The sequence below is a fragment of the Dermacentor variabilis genome, chromosome 7, assembly GCF_050947875.1.
Source record: "Dermacentor variabilis isolate Ectoservices chromosome 7, ASM5094787v1, whole genome shotgun sequence".
Classification (NCBI taxonomy): domain Eukaryota; kingdom Metazoa; phylum Arthropoda; class Arachnida; order Ixodida; family Ixodidae; genus Dermacentor; species Dermacentor variabilis.
In genome coordinates this window covers 172,306,152-172,323,859 of record NC_134574.1, presented here as the reverse complement: position 1 = coordinate 172,323,859, position 17,708 = coordinate 172,306,152, and the positions used below count along the sequence as shown (strand labels likewise).

Below are 17,708 nucleotides of genomic sequence, written 5' to 3'. Positions count from 1 at the left end.
TCATTGGCGCCCACGATGACGACGTTGCAGTGCAGCTGCTGACCGAGTGCGAACATCGCACCACGGCGATGATGACCAAAGGATGGAGGCAAACAAAGATGACCGACTTTTTTCGGAAATGAATGATGTTTTTGAATGTGTAGTCAAATCTGACAGTGTTTTGGGTCAGATTTCGTCACAACGAAAGGTAACCGACTTTTTCCGGAAATAAATGATGTTTGTGAGTGTGCAGTCAAATTTGACAGTGTTTTGGGGCAAATTTCGTCACAACGAAATTTTCGCTTCAACGAAATTTTTCGCGCGTCCCGTGAGTTTCGTTGTGGCAAGGTTCGACTGTACATCTTATCAGCCAAGTTAAACATTTAAACTCCACTATGTCATTTTGGTAACACAGAACGACTGCTCCTTGTCACACAGTCATGATGGTGAGCGCAGGATGGGCAGGAAAAACGAGTTTGAAAACACAAATGTTTTAGTGGATGAGCATGAGCCCAGAAAGCAAATAAATGCTCTAGCGACAGTGACAGTAAGCATAGAGACAGCACTTGGCAGACGAAGTGACACAGTTTGCTTGCAACACTTAATTTTAGTGTGTTGTTGTGTGATATAGATTATCAGGAGGATAAAATATTGATTACAAAATGTACAGTACTACAGCAAAACCTTGTTAATTCGAACTCGTTAAATGGAAAAATCTGATAATTTGGACTCGTCCTCTAGTCCCAGCAGGCGTATGCATTGTTTGATGGCATCAAACTCTCATTCATTCAAATAAATTTGTCTTCAAACCAATTAATTTGAACTCTCGGTGTAAAGAGAGTGTGGAACGTCGCAAATGTGCTATGTAAACGAGCAAAGGGGGCACTAGCATCCAAACAAAATGAAGCGGTGAAATCTGTATTCCCAGTCATCAGCAGAAAACGACAGTAACGCCTGAATACTTCGTTGTTTATTTGTCTTTATAGCCTTTATTCTGGCGTTTACCACTGTGCATCACACCGCGTTAAGCGGTGTCATGCACCTTTAGAAATGCACAGTCGCCATCCATGATCTTGTTGGTAGCGACCACGGTTCCATCCGCAGTGGTGTTTCGTTTCGACACACTGCAAGCAGTGGAGATGGGTTTTTGCGGGGCTCACCTACGAGTGACAGTCAGGAAAGGGCACGACGCTTCTCCACTCCGCAACACACAAAGGTCCTACGACAGGATTTGCCGACTTTCCGATACAGAGCAAAGAAGGCGCCGGAATCAGATTGCCAACAAACAAATATGAAGCCAAGATACAACACGGTGTGGCAGACACTGTTCTTAGGGGCAAAGGCTCACCGCAAGCCAATTGGGTATGCATGCCTGTTGCGCTAGGGCCAACCGGGTAGCAGTCCACCAAGTGCAAACACGAGAAGTTGTGGGATCAAAGGTACCATGTAACTGACTCGTTAAGGGCCTGTGAGCATCTGCTGCAGCGATGAAGCGCTCAGCGGAAAAGAGCTGCTGCGGCTGCGGCAAAGTGGTTTTGTCCGCGGCAGTAGTTTCATTTTGAATTGGTACATGTTGGTTGCGTGCCTTCAGAACTGTGTAGTCACCATTCCTAATTGGAGCATCGATAACGACCACGGTTTTGTCCACAGCAGATGCAGCAAACAGTAGTCTCGTTTTGACTCGGTGTACGGTGGCTGTGTGCCTTCAGAACTGCATGGTTGCCATCCATCCATGACTATGCTGACAGCGACAACAGTTCCGTCCACAGCAGTTGCACCTCGCAGTAAGTAGTTTTCTTTTGATCTGTGCGTGTAGTGCCCAAATGGAGCAGTAGTTACGTTTTGACTCTGCAACGTGTAAGCAGTACCACGGCATACTAGCATCAAATTCGCTGGCTACATTGCGAAAGGTCGACGATCTGTTACCAACCAGGTCAATGTGCGCACAGTAGCGAAATGCATGTCTAGGATAAGATGCGAGTCTTGCACTGCGGCTGCAATGCGGAAGAAGCCGCGATACCTTCACTGCTGCGAATACTGATCAGTCGCGAGGTGACAAGAATTGCACCATCCCCACTGCTTTTGTGAAAACACACAGGCTTTGCGCATTCATTCAGCAAACAAAATCGTGTTAATGATGCAAAAATTTTTTTACTGTTCTCTTGGACTCCTCGATAATACTACATTCTGTTAATTCGGATGTTTGTTTCGCTCCCGTGAAATCCAAATTGCCAGGTGTTACTGTACCAGCACTGTGGCCTGTGCACAATTATTTACCATGGTATAGAGAAACAATTGTAGGTACAGTGACAAAAGTCGTGATGTAATACAGCGAACATGTGTAATGCAAGGATGAAAAAGCGATAACATTGATACTAACAAAAAAGAAAGTAATAGATCACAAGTATGAAGCAATACAGGTGGCAGTGCTGCAAATAAATCGCACTCGCAACAGAGAGAAATATTTGCTAATTTTTCACTCAGTGTAAAAGCTAAGAAACTGAATGGTTTTACAACCTTAACATTCTTCAACATGTACTTATGTACAGTCAAACCCACTTATAACAGTATTCAAGTGCCATTAAAATTCCATTGTTATAACCAATAATTGTTATAACCGGGTTGCATCAAAAAATCAAAATAGGGGATGGCAGAGCTGACGTGAGAAAATGGTGGGGAGGCCAGTGCCCCTCCCCTCCACCTTCCCCTGCCTCGCTGCTTATTGTGTTCACTTGTTTAACTGTTTCCTGGGTGCTCTGACCGTGTGTAACAAGCCACAGCTGCTGGCATTAAACAATGGCACTGCTATAACAACTGCGTAGAGGTGTCATGGGTGGCAAGCGATATGCGAGCACCGCCGAGGCATCACTTTGGCGGTGCCAAAAGGGGCCTTTTAAAAATTGCGAGTAGGCTGCCACGGCAGCCTGTCAGCTTGAGAAATCCAGAAGAAACGCTGAGGAGAAATCGCCACAAGCATCTCGCCATGTACTTCTCACTGGCTTGAACGAGAAAAGCCTATGTCCGTCAGCCATGCATGCTTGACGGAAAGTTTGCCAACATCCTTCTCCAAGGCATCCAAGCGCTCCACGTAGTGCAGTGGAAGGTTCCGTGCGAAAATGAAGCCCCAGAGGGACTGAATCATGGCGGGCCTCCCGTGAGGACAACGTTGAGGCAGCCTGTCCTACCGCGCCATCGCTGCCGTCGTCACCGTTGCTATCCGATGCAAGCACGATCGCGATGATCATCTCATTGGTTAGGAGCCCTTAGTTTCCAAATCTATAGCCGCGCGCTTTCTTTTCACCAGCAACGTGGTGCATTGCCGATGATCAGTGGGCGGATCAGCCATCTTCCGTTTCAGCGGTGAGTTAAGCGAAGTTGAGAAACTGCGTGGCCAGGAACGACTTCGACACAACCAAAAAAACGAATGCGAGCGATTAAGCTGTTCACAGAACTGCACTGAATGAGGAGCCAGTGAGCAACATGCAAGCAATCTGCCTAATCTGCTTGCGGCGGAGTTGGCATGGTCCATTTGTGTTTCGGAGGGAGGGACGACGTAGAGCTGTGGGCTCAGCCCATTCGTGTTCGGAGGGGTGGAAGGGCGATGGGAGAGAGCCGCGCGGAGATGGCTGGAAAATGAGAGTGCGGCAGCTGTTGGAGCAGCGGCCCATTGTGCAGCGGCTTGAATTTCTCGTTTTCTTTTTTTCTTTTCAAGGATTTCGCATTTCACTACCTTTCGGCTCAGACATCCAGCAGCCAGACTTCATCGTTATAACTGATAATGCGGCATCGGGGCATTGTAGTAAGCAGGCTATTTCACCATGGAAAACATAGAAAAGTCGACGGTGCAGCAGCTTATCATTGTATAACCGACATATTGTTAAAACCGGTATCGTTATAAGTGGGTTCGACTGTATGTGCATGGCACATTCAGACTACTGTGCTTTTATACATCATCATCATCATCTGCCTACTTTATGTCCACTGCTGGACGAAGGCTTCTCCCCGCGATCTCCAATTACCCCTGTTCTGCGCCAGCCGATTCCAACTAGCACCCGCAAATTTCCTAATTTCGTCGCACCACCTAGTCTTCTGTCGTCCTCTACTGCAATTCCCCTTTCTTCTCTTGGTACCCATTCTGTCACCGTAATGGTCCAACGGTTATCTACTCTACGCATTACATGACCTGCCCAGCACCATTTTTTTTCTCTTCATGTCAATTTAATGTCGGCTATACCCGTTTGCTCTTTGATCCAAACAACTCTCTTTCTGTCTCTTAAAGTTACGCCTAGCATTGTTCGTTCCATTGCTCTTTGTGCAGTCTTTAACTTGTTCTCAAGCTTCTTCGTCAGTCTCCAAGTTTCTGCCCCATATGTCATCACCGGTAAAATGCACTGATTGTATACCTTCCTTTTTCAATGATAACGGTAAGCTTCCAGTCAGGAGCTAACAATGTCTGCCGTATCAGACCCAACCCATTTTTATGCTACTGTTAATTTCCTTCTCATGGTCAGGGTTCCCTGTGATTAGTTGACCTAGGTAAACATGCTCCTTAACAGACTCTAGAGGCTGACTGGTGATCCTGAATTCTTGTTCCCTTGCCTGGTCATTCATGATTATATTTGTCTTCTACATATTAATCTTCAGCCCTACTCTTACACTCTCTCTGTTAAGGTCCTCAATCATTTGTTGTAACTCGCCCGCAGTGTTGCTGAATAGAACAATGTCATCGGCAAACCGAAGGTTACCGAGGTATTCGCCGTCGATCCTTACTCCTAAACCTTCCCAGTTTAATAGCTTGAATATTTCTTCCAAGCACGCAGTGAATAGCATTGGATAGATCGTGTCTCCTTGTCTGACTCCTTTCTTTATAGGTATCTTCTTACTTTTCTTGCGTAAAATTAAGGTGGCTGTGGAATCTCTGTAGATATTTTCCAAGGTATTTACGTAAGCGGTCTGAACTCCTTGATTACGTAATGCCTCTATGACTGCTGGTATCTCTACTGAATCAAATGCTTTATCGTAATCCTTAATCTTAATCTTAATCCTTTCGTAATCCGTAATCATAATCCGTAGCTTTTATACAGACATGGCAAAAATAGCCAAGCTAATAGAATATGACAAAACTAATCTGTGAAAGCCACTGGTGCTTGAACAAGGCAACATTTTAAGGGAGCAATGGCAACTGTAGAAGGTTCAATGCATACCAGAATCAAAATTTATGATCCTGAGATGACTTCAAGAGTGCAGTGTTCTGGGCTATTCAAAACTCACAAAAAGTATCTTTCAATAAAGTATATTAGTTTCCAGTATTGCACTGATATTCGTTTATTATATTACCTTAACTTATACCTATCACAGAACTCTGGTAAAATTAACATTAATATGACAAAACTTCGATACGGACAACCTTACTGACAAATTAAGTGACAGAGGGCTGACTACCTTTAGGATAATACTGAGGGACCTTAAAACCGGTCAGAAGTATGCCAGATGTTCAGCTGAAATCATAAAAATATAACTGTTCAAATTTCTAAAGAATTTGTGCTAAAAGGGAGTGCACAGAAGTGTGTACAAATTTTTTTAAAAGCCTCGTTAGTCCAAAGGCTCTACAATTATTGTTTAATTATAACTTCTCCTTTCAAGCGAAACACTTCCTACAGAAGCTAACACTGAGCCTGCCACCTTCCTTTTGCAATTCCTCGTATCTATATTGATACGGGGATAATGCGTACATCAAGGAAATGCAATAGTGTGTACATACAGTTAAACTTCGATATAACGAAATTGATAAAATCAGCAATTTGCTTCGTTATATTGAAATTTCGTTGTATTGAAGCTCACAATTTTATGCAAATAAGTACAGATGGTGATAGATTTTTCTTACACGAAATGGGGCCGCAGAATTTTTTGAATTACTGGGCAATCGAAAACAGCAAATTTGGATGAGAAAAGAATTCATTTTGATAAATTTGGGAGCCAGCAACGAATGATACGGTTTCATGCCACGTACGTCGACGATATTGACACGTGTACTTGTGTATCTTTATCGGCTGACCACGTTACACTACCTAACAAATGTTATCGCACAGCGCAGGACGCGCCTGCATGTATTGGAAGTTTCTGGAATGTTATCGATGGTTCCATCCACTATCTGTGATCGAACCTTGTCTAATCGGATTGCATGTATGCGCAACACGAATAATGTAGAACTATGTGGAAGACACATGGGTCCCAGCGATTATTCTGGAACATTCGACGACTGATGTATAAAAGCTGACGCACTTAACCCGTTGATCAGATTTTGCCAATCGCCGACTGTGTTTGCCGCTGTAGTCATTCTTTAAGTGTAGCCTGTTTTGTGGGCACAGGTTTGCTCAACAATAGTTAGTTTTGCCTTTCACAGTATTGCTACTGTGTTCTTTACACGTCACTACCACGTGACAATATCTTCACATCGGCAGTACAAATCAAGCGAAGCCAGCCATGCTTTCGCGTGCACTCTGCCCCCGCAGCTGATAGCATCGCCCACACTGGGACGACGGTATCAGGAGAAGCGCCAGCAGCGAGGAGTGAATGCTTCGTCTGCCTCTCACTCCAACGGGTCACAGAAACTCGAGATTACGCACCTTCCCATACTAAACGCAAAGGAAGACAGCTTGCATGGTGCCCCGCCCTCTCAGCAGGCTCACTCTTTGCACACACGGCAGATTACCTCTAAAGCAAGGTGCGTGGCTGCGTATGCGCTCAGGCACGCTTGCAGCTATGCGCAGCCACGACCGAGACGCGCGCCAACTTACCCCACACTCCGCCCCCTCCCCCCTGCCTCCTCGTGCACAATTGATCATGTTACCGCGAACTCGCTCCCTTCCCTCTCATTCCCTTTGCTTGTGCGGGAAGGCATCACTCGTGAAGCCACTATCTCAGTCTCGCACACTTTCCCTCGCACCTAAAGCACACAGTCTCTATACGGAACACGGACTTGGACTTAATTTTGGACTTTATACGGAACATGATGCAGGTCCACTTCGGCGGTCGGTCAATCGGCAGCGCACGATTTGAGAGGTGCATTTGTAAGTGCTGCTTATAATTCAATCATTTGACCATCTACGTCCGCGGAAGTTTCCATTTATTGTCTCGGCATTCCTTTACGGTGGCAGTAAAATTTCGTTATATTGAAATAGCATACAAACACACTTCGTTATATTGAGGTTCTAAATACATGGTGTTTTATGGGCAAGAGGTTATGAAAAGCTATATACTTCGTTATATCAACAAGTTCGTCATACCAAGGTTTAACTGTACATAATACATACAATGGGATAAAGCAGCCAAGCCGACTGCAAACTCATGGCACACTTTCTGACCACCTCATATTCTTCGCGCTCAAGGCACCATTGCAGTGCTTGTGCGCAAATGCCACATAACAATATTTTTTCGTAAGCCAAAATTTTAGCCACAACGGTTAATGGCCCCGATGGTCAACTTGTTAAATCCTCTTTGAGATTCGCGGTGAACTTTAATGACAGAGTCGGAGAAGCTTTTTCTACTCTTTATTGAACAAGTGCATTCCAATGAGAGATTGAGGGCGCTAGATGTCGTCTCTACTAAGAAATCGAGAGCAGTTTACGAGCCACGACCACTCTGTGGAGCAGCCAAAGGTGCTCTGTGAAAACACGGGAGTGGACCAGAATTCTGTGCGACTTATTTCCTTCAGGCGGGCTTTCTCTTTGTTTTACAGCTCCTCATGCTTGGTGGCACCACGGTAGTCGTGGCTTTCGTGGTAATGGTGAATGCCATGGTTGACTAGTTGCAGCATATGGCATTCCTTTTGCTGCTCCATAGTGATAGCTGAGATTCGGATATTTCAAGTTATGATACTTACGACAAAATGGACACAGACATTGACACTGAAGCTGCCGCTTACGAGTGGGCATTCAACAGATTGTTTTGCTTGATCTGGCAGGTAAAAGTAGAATCGGATGATCACATGTACGGTATGCTGGGCAACCCTGGACTTGGTAGAGCCCTTCCGCTCTGATGCTATGCTGCGGTGCCGAGGAGTGTGTTCAAATCACAGATTAGGCAGCGTTGCTCTATGTCAAAAAGAGGTGCTCGCACACAGAGTCGGTCAGCTGCTCTGAAGCGGCCATTGAAATTCACCAGCAATATAGTGTCATCCAAACAAGGTAAGAGGTTCGCAGGAAGGTGGAGCGATAAACAGTGGCCAAAAAAGGAAGAACTGGAGACAATGTATTGATGAAGGAGACTTGCTTTCGTCAGCGACCTTGTTCAGCCACTACTGAATAAAGTGATGTGAACGTCAATTTCAAGGTAAGCACAAGTGTTCCTCTATGAAGACACGAGACTTACCCTTTCTCTTTCTTCGTTGAGCTTGTGGACTTCCTCGCGAAGCAGTGCCTTCTCTCGCTCGTGCGCTTTCTTAATCTCTGCTAAGGTCTCCTGGTTCTCAATGGCACTGAAAGAAGATTGCCTGATTAAAAATAGTGAGAAACACTTGACAAGTGAAAAAAAAAAGATCTGTCGTGCACTCATCCTGTCCACATGTCAAAGGTGTAATTTAATTAATTTCATCCTTACTCTAAGCATTGTGTTTGAGAGCTTTGTTAACCACTCTAACTGGAAATGAAAGACAAATATCAAATAAGTTATACTAGTGCATAGATTTTCAAAATTTTATTTGAGTTTCCGTGAAGAAAAAAACCTTGCAGGCCCTAACACAATGCCTGAGCAACTGGTAATGTGATAAGCATTATCAGGACTGGCCCGCTGATACATATGGTTGAACTGCTTCCAGGATTGACCCATCAGATATTCCAGATCATCACAAATGGAGGCTGGGACTGTCCTGTACAATGCTATTGCATTAGGTAGGCTTTAAATACGAACATCAAATTTTTTTCTTTAATTTTATCACAAAACTTCGGTGCCTATGACATTAGAGCGAAGTTAGAAATTTCATGGCATTTTGGTGCATTTTTGTCCCTCCTAGAGAATTTTGTGTAGCATTTTTTTTTTTTACAAGCAATTAACTAGCTCCAACAAGACGCTACCAAAATCTATGATGCCATCACAGGCGAGCTGGTATGGGAATTCCAAGTTGCTTTTACCCGCCGCAGTGGCTTAGTGGCTATGGTGTTGCACTGCTAAGCACAAGGTCGCGGGGTCAAATCCTAGCCACTGCGGCCGCATTTCATTTGGGGAGAAATGCAAAAACACACGCATCCTGTACATTAGGGGCACGTTAAAGATGCCCTGGTGGTTCAAATTAATCTGGAGTCCCCCACTATGGCGTGCCTAATAATCAAATTGTGGTTTTCGCACGTAAAACCCCAGAATTCATCATCATCAAGTTGCTGCTGCCATAAGCGTTTTGCTTTTCAATTCCTTCTAATTTACCAAGGCTTCACTACAGTAGGAAATACCCACTCGGAAATTCCAGAAGTTTAGTCATGCTTATTTGGATATTTCGCTAAAAAGTCAGGTAAAATATACAAATTTTTCATCAGTGACATAGGGCACTTTACATTGTTTACCCATAAAACATATTTTTGTTCCACATAGTAACTTGTACTGCAGTGATACTACAATTTTATGTATGTCATATGTCATACCACATTTTTACGTGCACCAGCCCGCACCAAAATTTCAAGAAAAGTAACAGGAAAGTGGGATTGCAAACTTTATGCGAATTTCACCATAAAGTGTGGCTTCACGGCAGCGCACGCAACACTGCCGTAAAGCCACACCTCAAGGCAAGGTTCTTCGCCATTCAGTTTGGTTCTCTCCTAGGGAACCCCACCTCATCTCCACCCCTGCGTGTTGAAGCTCCCTCCTCCCCTCTTTCCCATTTGCCCATTCTCCTCCGCTTTACAGGTTGCTATTTTGCGTTTAGTAGTCAGTGAATAGCTCACGTGGCAGCGGCAAACTCGTACGTCACCTGTTCCCACGGCACTCCCTCAGTCTGCGCGAAGTGCTTCGGGATACAGCGGTGAGCCAAATCGCCATTGGGATTTTCGCCTCGGTCACGTTAGCTCTGTCGCCATTGCCAATGCGAGGGCTTCTCCGTTAATGTTGTCTTCCGCTGTCATACCAGTGCTAGCCGCAAAGTGATACGATTCACGTCAGATATCATGTGACTGATTCGTCGGTGATAACATCTGGCAAGTGAATCCAGCTTTGTCAGCACCGCCAAAGGCTACAACATAAACGTAGTGCATCCACGAATGAAAACTGATTTTGTTAAGATTTGAGCAGTGTTGTATACAGTTACGTCCACAGGTTATACACAGGGATATCTCTCTTTTTTTTTCTTTCTTTCTTTCTTTCCGGGCTGTTGTAATTGGGAGTGCAGATTATATGCGGTGGTAGGTTATACGCACAAAAATACGGTACATGCCTTTGAATTCTCGAGGGCACATGTGTGCATGCGAAGCTTAAAAAAATTTATGGGGTTTTACGTGCCAAAGCCCTGATCAGATTATGAGGCACACCGTAGTGGGGGACTCCGGAAATTTGGACCACCAGGGGTTCTTTTACGTGCACGGGTGCTTTCGCATTGCACCCTCATCGAAATGCGGCTGCTGTGGCAGGGATTCGATCCCGCGACCTCGTGCTTAGCAGCCCAATAACATAGCCACTAAGCAACCACAGCAGGTGTGTATATGAAACTCATTGTGCCGATTTTTTTTTCTTTCTTTCTACGTAGCCTAGATGCTATTTCACAAAACTTTTATGAGCTTGGGTTAGTGCTCGTGCACAAAATACATGACTAGTAGTCAGGCTAAAGGCTCAGCTAAAAAGCTCAACTCAGTTGTATATATATTTCAACTACAAAAAAACATGCATGCAATCCTTCAAAAATTGGTCATCCATTAACGAATTCATCAATGACTTTCTTCATAATCCCCTAAATGCACATACTAATATGTTTGCATTTTCTGTGTGGTCCTCACTTTCACTCTAATATTCACTCAATGAGCAATCGCAGAATTAATCCAGAAACATACTTCAGCTCCAAAAAGTATGAAAAAGATAATTTACCTTTCGACACGAGATTTCTCGCTCTTCTCTTTTAGTAACATCACCTGCAGGAATATGAAAATATATTATATTACTTTCAAATATTTTTATTGTGGTTGAAGCGCGACCTTTGTTGAATGATATAGCACTTTCCCCTATTTCGTAGCTGGTGTTGTGAAAAATTAAAAAATGGGCTACCAGGAGCAACAACAGCTACAGAACCTATGCAAGAACTGAAATATGAAGTTGTTCTTACTTAAAATAAGACATTAATCTTATTATTTTTTTAAACATCAGGGTTAAGTTGAGAGAAAAACAGGACAACCAGTGCAATGCAAGACCCAAATGTCAGTGGGCTTGGTGGAACTGCTAGCGGACAGATATTGATCCAGTTTCTTACGGTACAGGTTAGAGACAGACATTCAGTTTCCTCTATTAGAGACGATTCAGTTACGTTGATCGTGCTACCAAGCCCACAGTGTTTGTTCCGTTTGCTGCGTGATTGTTTGTACGTCATCAGGTTGCTATTGCTGATGTCCAGAGATATATAGCTAAACCCTGGTCCATCTTCCGAGTCTGAATCTGAGGGCAACCCAAGCAGTCAGCTGCTTAATTAAGAAAATTTCGAAAGAGCAGACAAAGACTAACGAAACCCTTGTCATAAGGAATTCAAACTTGGAACAGGTGGAATCAATAGTCAAATGATATTCAGACAAGAATTGACTACCAGAAAGTAGTAACCGCACCATATGAACAAATTTGAGAAAAAGTTAGAGGAGAGTGACGAAGCTTGCAGGAGTACGAACAAACTAGTTTCTGAATCAGCAGCAAAGGTTGATGCCCTTGAAAACAGAAGTTGTCAGAACAAACTCATATTTTACGCCATGAATAAAGAACTAGAGCACGAAGTAAATGAAGAAATATTTGAAAAGAGACTTGGTGTTGAAATTAATTCTACGAAACCTAACCATAGAATTTTTTCCAAGAATGCGGAGAATCATTGCCCCATCATCCTGAGACTTGCCAACTTCAGTGACAAGAATAAAATATTGACATCCTGCTTCAAGTTGAAGGGCACTTGAATTTCTATATTCGAAGACTTCTCTTTCTCTAAAGAAGTTTGCGACCTGCACGGAAACTTATAGCACTCTGCTGCTGGAAAAAGGGATAGGGATCCAAAAGTTTCTGTTGTTTTCGATAAGCTAAAAGTGAATCGCAAGCTTCATGTCTGGGATACAGTTCAAAAGTGCAGAGTGGAATTGCCCCAATCTGTGGGTTACTGTGCTAACACAGCAAAACTGTGTAAAGAAACTGTTAGTGAGATAAAGAAATCGGGTGCAAGCATTATTGATCCTTGTATAATTTCTCCAAAATTCAACACATTTATTTTTTCAATAAGCTTTTGTGAGGGCGGCATCACATGCACACTTGCCATAGTATCCCCTTTGTAACCCGATGCCACAAATGATTATAAGTAAAGCCAACATTCTCTCCTTTTTATGTATTCTTGATCTAAAGAAATCTTTAGATCTAAAGAAAGAAATCTAAAGGTCCTAGTGGAATATCAAACATTTTTCTTAATAGATATGTGGTCGGTGCGGCAAAGTATTTATATAAAATTTCCATAATGTTCTTAGAATCTTGTGTAATACCCGATGACTGGTGCTCTGTAAGAGTGATTCCAATTAATAAGTCGGAGTCTCCATGGGAATCAAATAACTATAGGCCAGTTTCTTTGGCATCCACAACTTGTAAGTTACTAGAACACACTACAGTCGAACCCAGGTATATTGAATCCGATGGGGATCGGAAAATAGTTCGATATAGCGAAAATTCTATATACAGATATAGGCCAAAAAAGCACTCGCGATCATAAAAAGTTGTGGCTTACCGATTGGAACAGCCACGAATCACATAGCATGTGCACACAATATGAAAGCGCTTTACTTCACGGAAAAAAAATCACTAATTTTGGGCTGCTTTTTCCTCTGGGAAATGAAGTTGAAAACACTAGTCTCAATCTTCTCGAGACTGTCCAGGTGCGAGAGCCGAGTGCCTTCCATTTCACCTCAACAGCACCGAATCAGGCTGAACGCTGACGCCAGTTCAGTGGCTGTGCACGGACGCGTTTCTTCGAAAACACAGTTGCCCTCGTCGTCGCTGGAATCGCCGTCTTGAGCGCCAGCTATTCCAGCCACAATGTCCTCATCAGTGAGGTCGGCTACCGCTTAAACTTCGCTGTCAGCGGTGATGAAGTCATCAACAGTAACTTTGGACGGGACGGCGCCGAGAAAATTGGACAAGTCGCGAAACACGTCCTTCAAGCACTCATCATCATCTAAAGCTTCCGGACATTCATCTCCGGCCACTTTAAGGTCTGCCTTGCCGAAACAGTTGGCTAGTGTGGCCTGCTTCACGTCGCCCCAAGCACTGGTAATCATCTGGATCGCGCCGAGCAGGTCAATCTTGAGATTGGTTCCCATGCAGAGGTTTACGAGGAGCCGTTGAATAAGTCGCTTCTTATAGCCTACCTTGAATGCCTTTATGATACCCTGGTCGAGGGGCTGAAGTCTCACTGTGGTGTTCGGCGGGAGAAACTTCAGTTCGATGTGCTGCAGCTTGCAAGTCGTTTGATGGGCCGAACAGTTGTCTACCAGAAGGCAAACTCGGCGGCCCGACTTGCCCAACTCAGCGTCCCAAGCCTGCAGCCATTCAACAAAAAGTTGACATGTCATCCAGGCCTTCCTATTACAGCTGTAGCGGACAGGAAGCTGTTTACAGTTCTTGAAGCAGCGCGGTGACTTCCTCTTCCCGATCACAAATGGCCGTAGCTTGCATGAGCCGGCAATGTTGGCTGCAAGCAGTACCGACACACGCACTTTGCTCATTTTACCGCCGCGACATGAGGTTCCATGAAAAGCGAGTGTCTTATTCGGCAACATTTGCCAAAAGAGACCAGTTTCGTCTGCATTGAAGATTTCTGCAGGCGAAAACTTCGCAGTGATCTTCGGCCACTCCTCAGAAAGCCACTGCTGCATCTCCTGGCTGCTGACAGCCCCACTTTCGTCTGAAATGGCCTTTCCTACAATGCCGTGGCTGTTTTAAACTATTGCAGCCATCCAGTGCCACTATAAAAGTTCTCTTCGCCAAGAGCCGTAGCAAACCATTTGGCCTTTTCGATTAACATCGGGTTATCCACGGGAATATTTTTTGCTCGGATTTCAAGAAACCACGTATACAGTGCCTTCTCCACTTTGTCAAAAGCAGCAGGGCGCACATGACACGCTCCCGAGCGACTTTCCTCACCTGCTTTAAGCTTGATGTCCTGCTCGTGTTTTAACAATGTACTTAAAGTACACCGCAGAATGCCGAATGCGTCTGCCACGGAGGACTTTTCTCCATTCTCGACACGCCAGATTACCTCAAACTTTCTTGCAAAGTCCAGATTATTCCTCTTTTTTATGTCCACGGATGCCATAGCTCACCAGATGACCGCAATCGTACATGCTACACACGGCACGTTGAAACACGGGTACACACAAGAAAACACGCGATGTGCAGATGGAGCAGTCCGAGCGAAGCCTGTTCATAGAATAAAGAACCAACATTCGAGCGGCAGTCAGCGCTGCTACAAAGGAACGACAAAGGGAAAAGAAAGAAGAGAGCGAGGAAAAAGATCGGCAGAATATGCCGTCGAAGGCGCTGTGGGTGCAATTGCCGCTTTGCTATGCTTCATTTCTTGAGCCCTCTCTGGCAGCGACCGTGCCGACCCCTCACTCTCTCTTCCTTTCCCTAGGAAGCGTGGCTTGGAAACGTCGCCGCGTCTCAATGCCGCTCTCTTTGTTGAGTTGCACACGCCGGCGGCACAGGAGGAGCGAGAGAGCTCGCGCCGGTGGGGCGCAAGAAAGGGGGAAAGGCTCTGCGTCTCCGTTGCTAGGCGACGGCCGCGCATGTGCAGAGGAGGAGCCTGCTGACTGACTGCAGAAATGTTTTCCCCTGAGGACCGGACACGAATGTCTTTGGGAAAAGCGCACCTTCCAGGGGCACGGTGCGGCGCGGCGTTCGATATATCGAATGTCCGACGAAAATGGAATTCGATATACTACGCAATTGTCCTATACTTTTACATAGTATTTTCAAGGGGGGTAATCTGTGTGTTCGATATAGCCAATAATTCGAAATATGCGGGTTCGATATATCCGGGTTCGACTGTATTGGTAAGGCTGTTATGCTGCATCTAAAAAATCACCAACTGCCTAGTGACAACTAACATGGCTTCAGGACTGGTCTATGCACTACAACGCAGCTGGCTGAAATAACCAACGACTTCGCAAATACAATGAATGTGAACGGTAAAATTGATGCAGTGTTTTTGGACTTTTCCAGGGCATTTGATGTTGTTCCTCATTACGACTTAATAGCCAAAGTGAAAACTGTTGGTATAGAACACAACATTGTTTGTTGGATAGCATGCTTTTTAATTTCAAGGAAACGTTAATGGTTGCATCACTGACACTTTGGAAGTGTACTCGGGAGTCCCTCAGGGATCTGTGCTTGGGCCCCTGTTGTTCCTGGTTTATGTAAATGATTTACTTTGCAGTGCATTCATCTGTCAGAATCTAATTGTTTTCAGATGATTGTGTTCTATATACTAGCATAAACAAACCTGATGATGAAATTAGATTAAATGACACACTGCATTTGATTTGTGCATGGTGTGACAAATGGAGATTGAAGCTCAATACCTCTAAAACTGTGAACATTACATTTACCAATAAGGGAAAGCATTAACAATTTATTTATACCAGTAATAAAGCTAATGTTCAAAGAGCTGAGCAAGTGAAGTAGTTGGGTATTACACTCGCGAGTAATTTAAGCTGGGAGCTGCACATGGATAACCTCTACAGTAACGCGCTGAAAAAGTTGGCATTCTTAAAAAGAGATTGCATCGTACAATACCCGCAGTGAATCTTACCACTTATAAAACTCTGATAAGACCAAGGTTAGAGTTGAGGACTTGACCTGGAGTCCTCATCAACAGCATTTAACTTTTTCAGGGTCAATGACATAAATATACGGCGCCACGAACAAGTCCAAAAATGGTCGGTGCCGTATATTTACGGCGCCGTCTGTACATTTAAAAAGCACGCCAATTTCCTAACTTTTTCTTTTCTGTCGTGTGCTGCCACTATGTGGGAATACAGGGAATTTTTGTCACGCACCTCTCTCTCTCTCTGTTTTTGTTGCATGGTTTGTTTTAGAGCTAGTTTGCTCCCGCGCGTCCATATAGTACCACTCGCGCATTGGCGCGCGCACAGGCGGGCGGGCAGGCGGGCGGCAGTTTGGGTTTTGTTCCGCAGGTGGTTTCGGCTTCTTGCACTTGCAAAACTGATGGCTATCTCGTTACTAATCGCTCAAAGGACGACCACTTGTTTCTCGCTCGTTTAGTGCTCACGGGGGTGCGCATAGGAAGGATTCTGCCATGCATGTGTTTCCGTTACTTCTTCTCTTTTCTTTTTTTTTTGGAGACTCGCGAAAACTAATTGCCTCTGGTTGACGATAAGATGAAGATTGTCACACATTTTGCTTTTTTTTGACGGGCACACAACCCCACAGTTTTCTCGAATACGCATACCTACGCAGTTCCATTATGCTATGGATGTACATACTAGTGTTAGAGCAGAAACATTTGAGTCTTGTGAAATATTCTTGTGTTCACATTATCAGAGCCTTGAACTATGTGTATAACAATGCATCAAATTTTTAATTCTTATAAGTTTATTTCCTTCTTTATTGATGTTATTCATGAATGAAGAGTACATATATACCAATGCAAAATATTTTTTTCTCACTTTACGGTCACTCTAGAAAAATTACAGTAAATTTTTTTCGAAATAAGTCCCTGAGAAGAACTAGGAATCTGCAATAAAAAAATTGACTCTGGGCGGTTGCATATGGCAAAAAAAATCGACCCTGGTGGTGCCAAAAAACATGCACTCGCCAAGAACAAAAGAAAAATAAAGAACAGACATTTCGGGCCCCTTACGGGTCCCTTGATCACAATGAAGATACAACCATAGGCGCATGGCTATTTATGGGTCAGGTATATTTTTAGTTTTTTGATTAACCCTCAAATAGTTCATCAAAAAACTTGAAAGGTTGGAAAACTTAGCTATGAGGTTCATTTATTCCACTTATTTGCATCTCTCTAGCGTATCCCTCCTTCGTAATAGGACAAACTTGTAAAAACTCACTCAGCATAGAACAGTGTCCAGATTAAAATTTTTTTTATCAGCTTTATCATGGTGATTTTAAATTATCTTGCAAACATTACATTAAGGAGCCATTTAGACGCTTCGATAGAATGTACCACAGTAAAACAGCCTTTTAGTCACCTCTACTTACATCAGTATTCCTTCTTTCCCCACGCTATTTTATTATGGAAAAGGTTACCAGAGGAAGTGGTTAACGTAAATACAACACAATTGTTTGTTGATTTCGTAAATAATTTTGCATTTCCCTGTTAACACAGATAATATTGCCGTTGTTTTTGGCACACAGCCAACTAATGTTTGTGAACGCTTCAGTGCTTTGTATTTCCGTCTGTAAAGTCTTTCATGCATTACATTTATGTGCTCGTTACAACTACTCTGTACTTAATTCTATATTCACTAGGTTTCTTTGCTTTT

The 17,708-nt window shown here is 43.9% G+C and overlaps 1 protein-coding gene across 3 annotated transcripts in view; it reads right to left on the bottom strand.

The window, feature by feature from the left end:
- Positions 1–17,708, bottom strand: part of gek (serine/threonine-protein kinase gek) — a 320,768-nt gene that overhangs the window by 103,114 nt on the left and 199,946 nt on the right. For all 3 annotated transcript variants that reach the window (XM_075700310.1, XM_075700309.1, XM_075700311.1), the window contains 2 exons: positions 11,041–11,084; positions 8,350–8,455 (listed from right to left, as the gene is read on the bottom strand). In XM_075700310.1, coding sequence (XP_075556425.1) covers positions 8,350–8,455; positions 11,041–11,084 — 150 coding nt within the window. The remainder of the gene's footprint in view (positions 1–8,349; positions 8,456–11,040; positions 11,085–17,708) is intronic.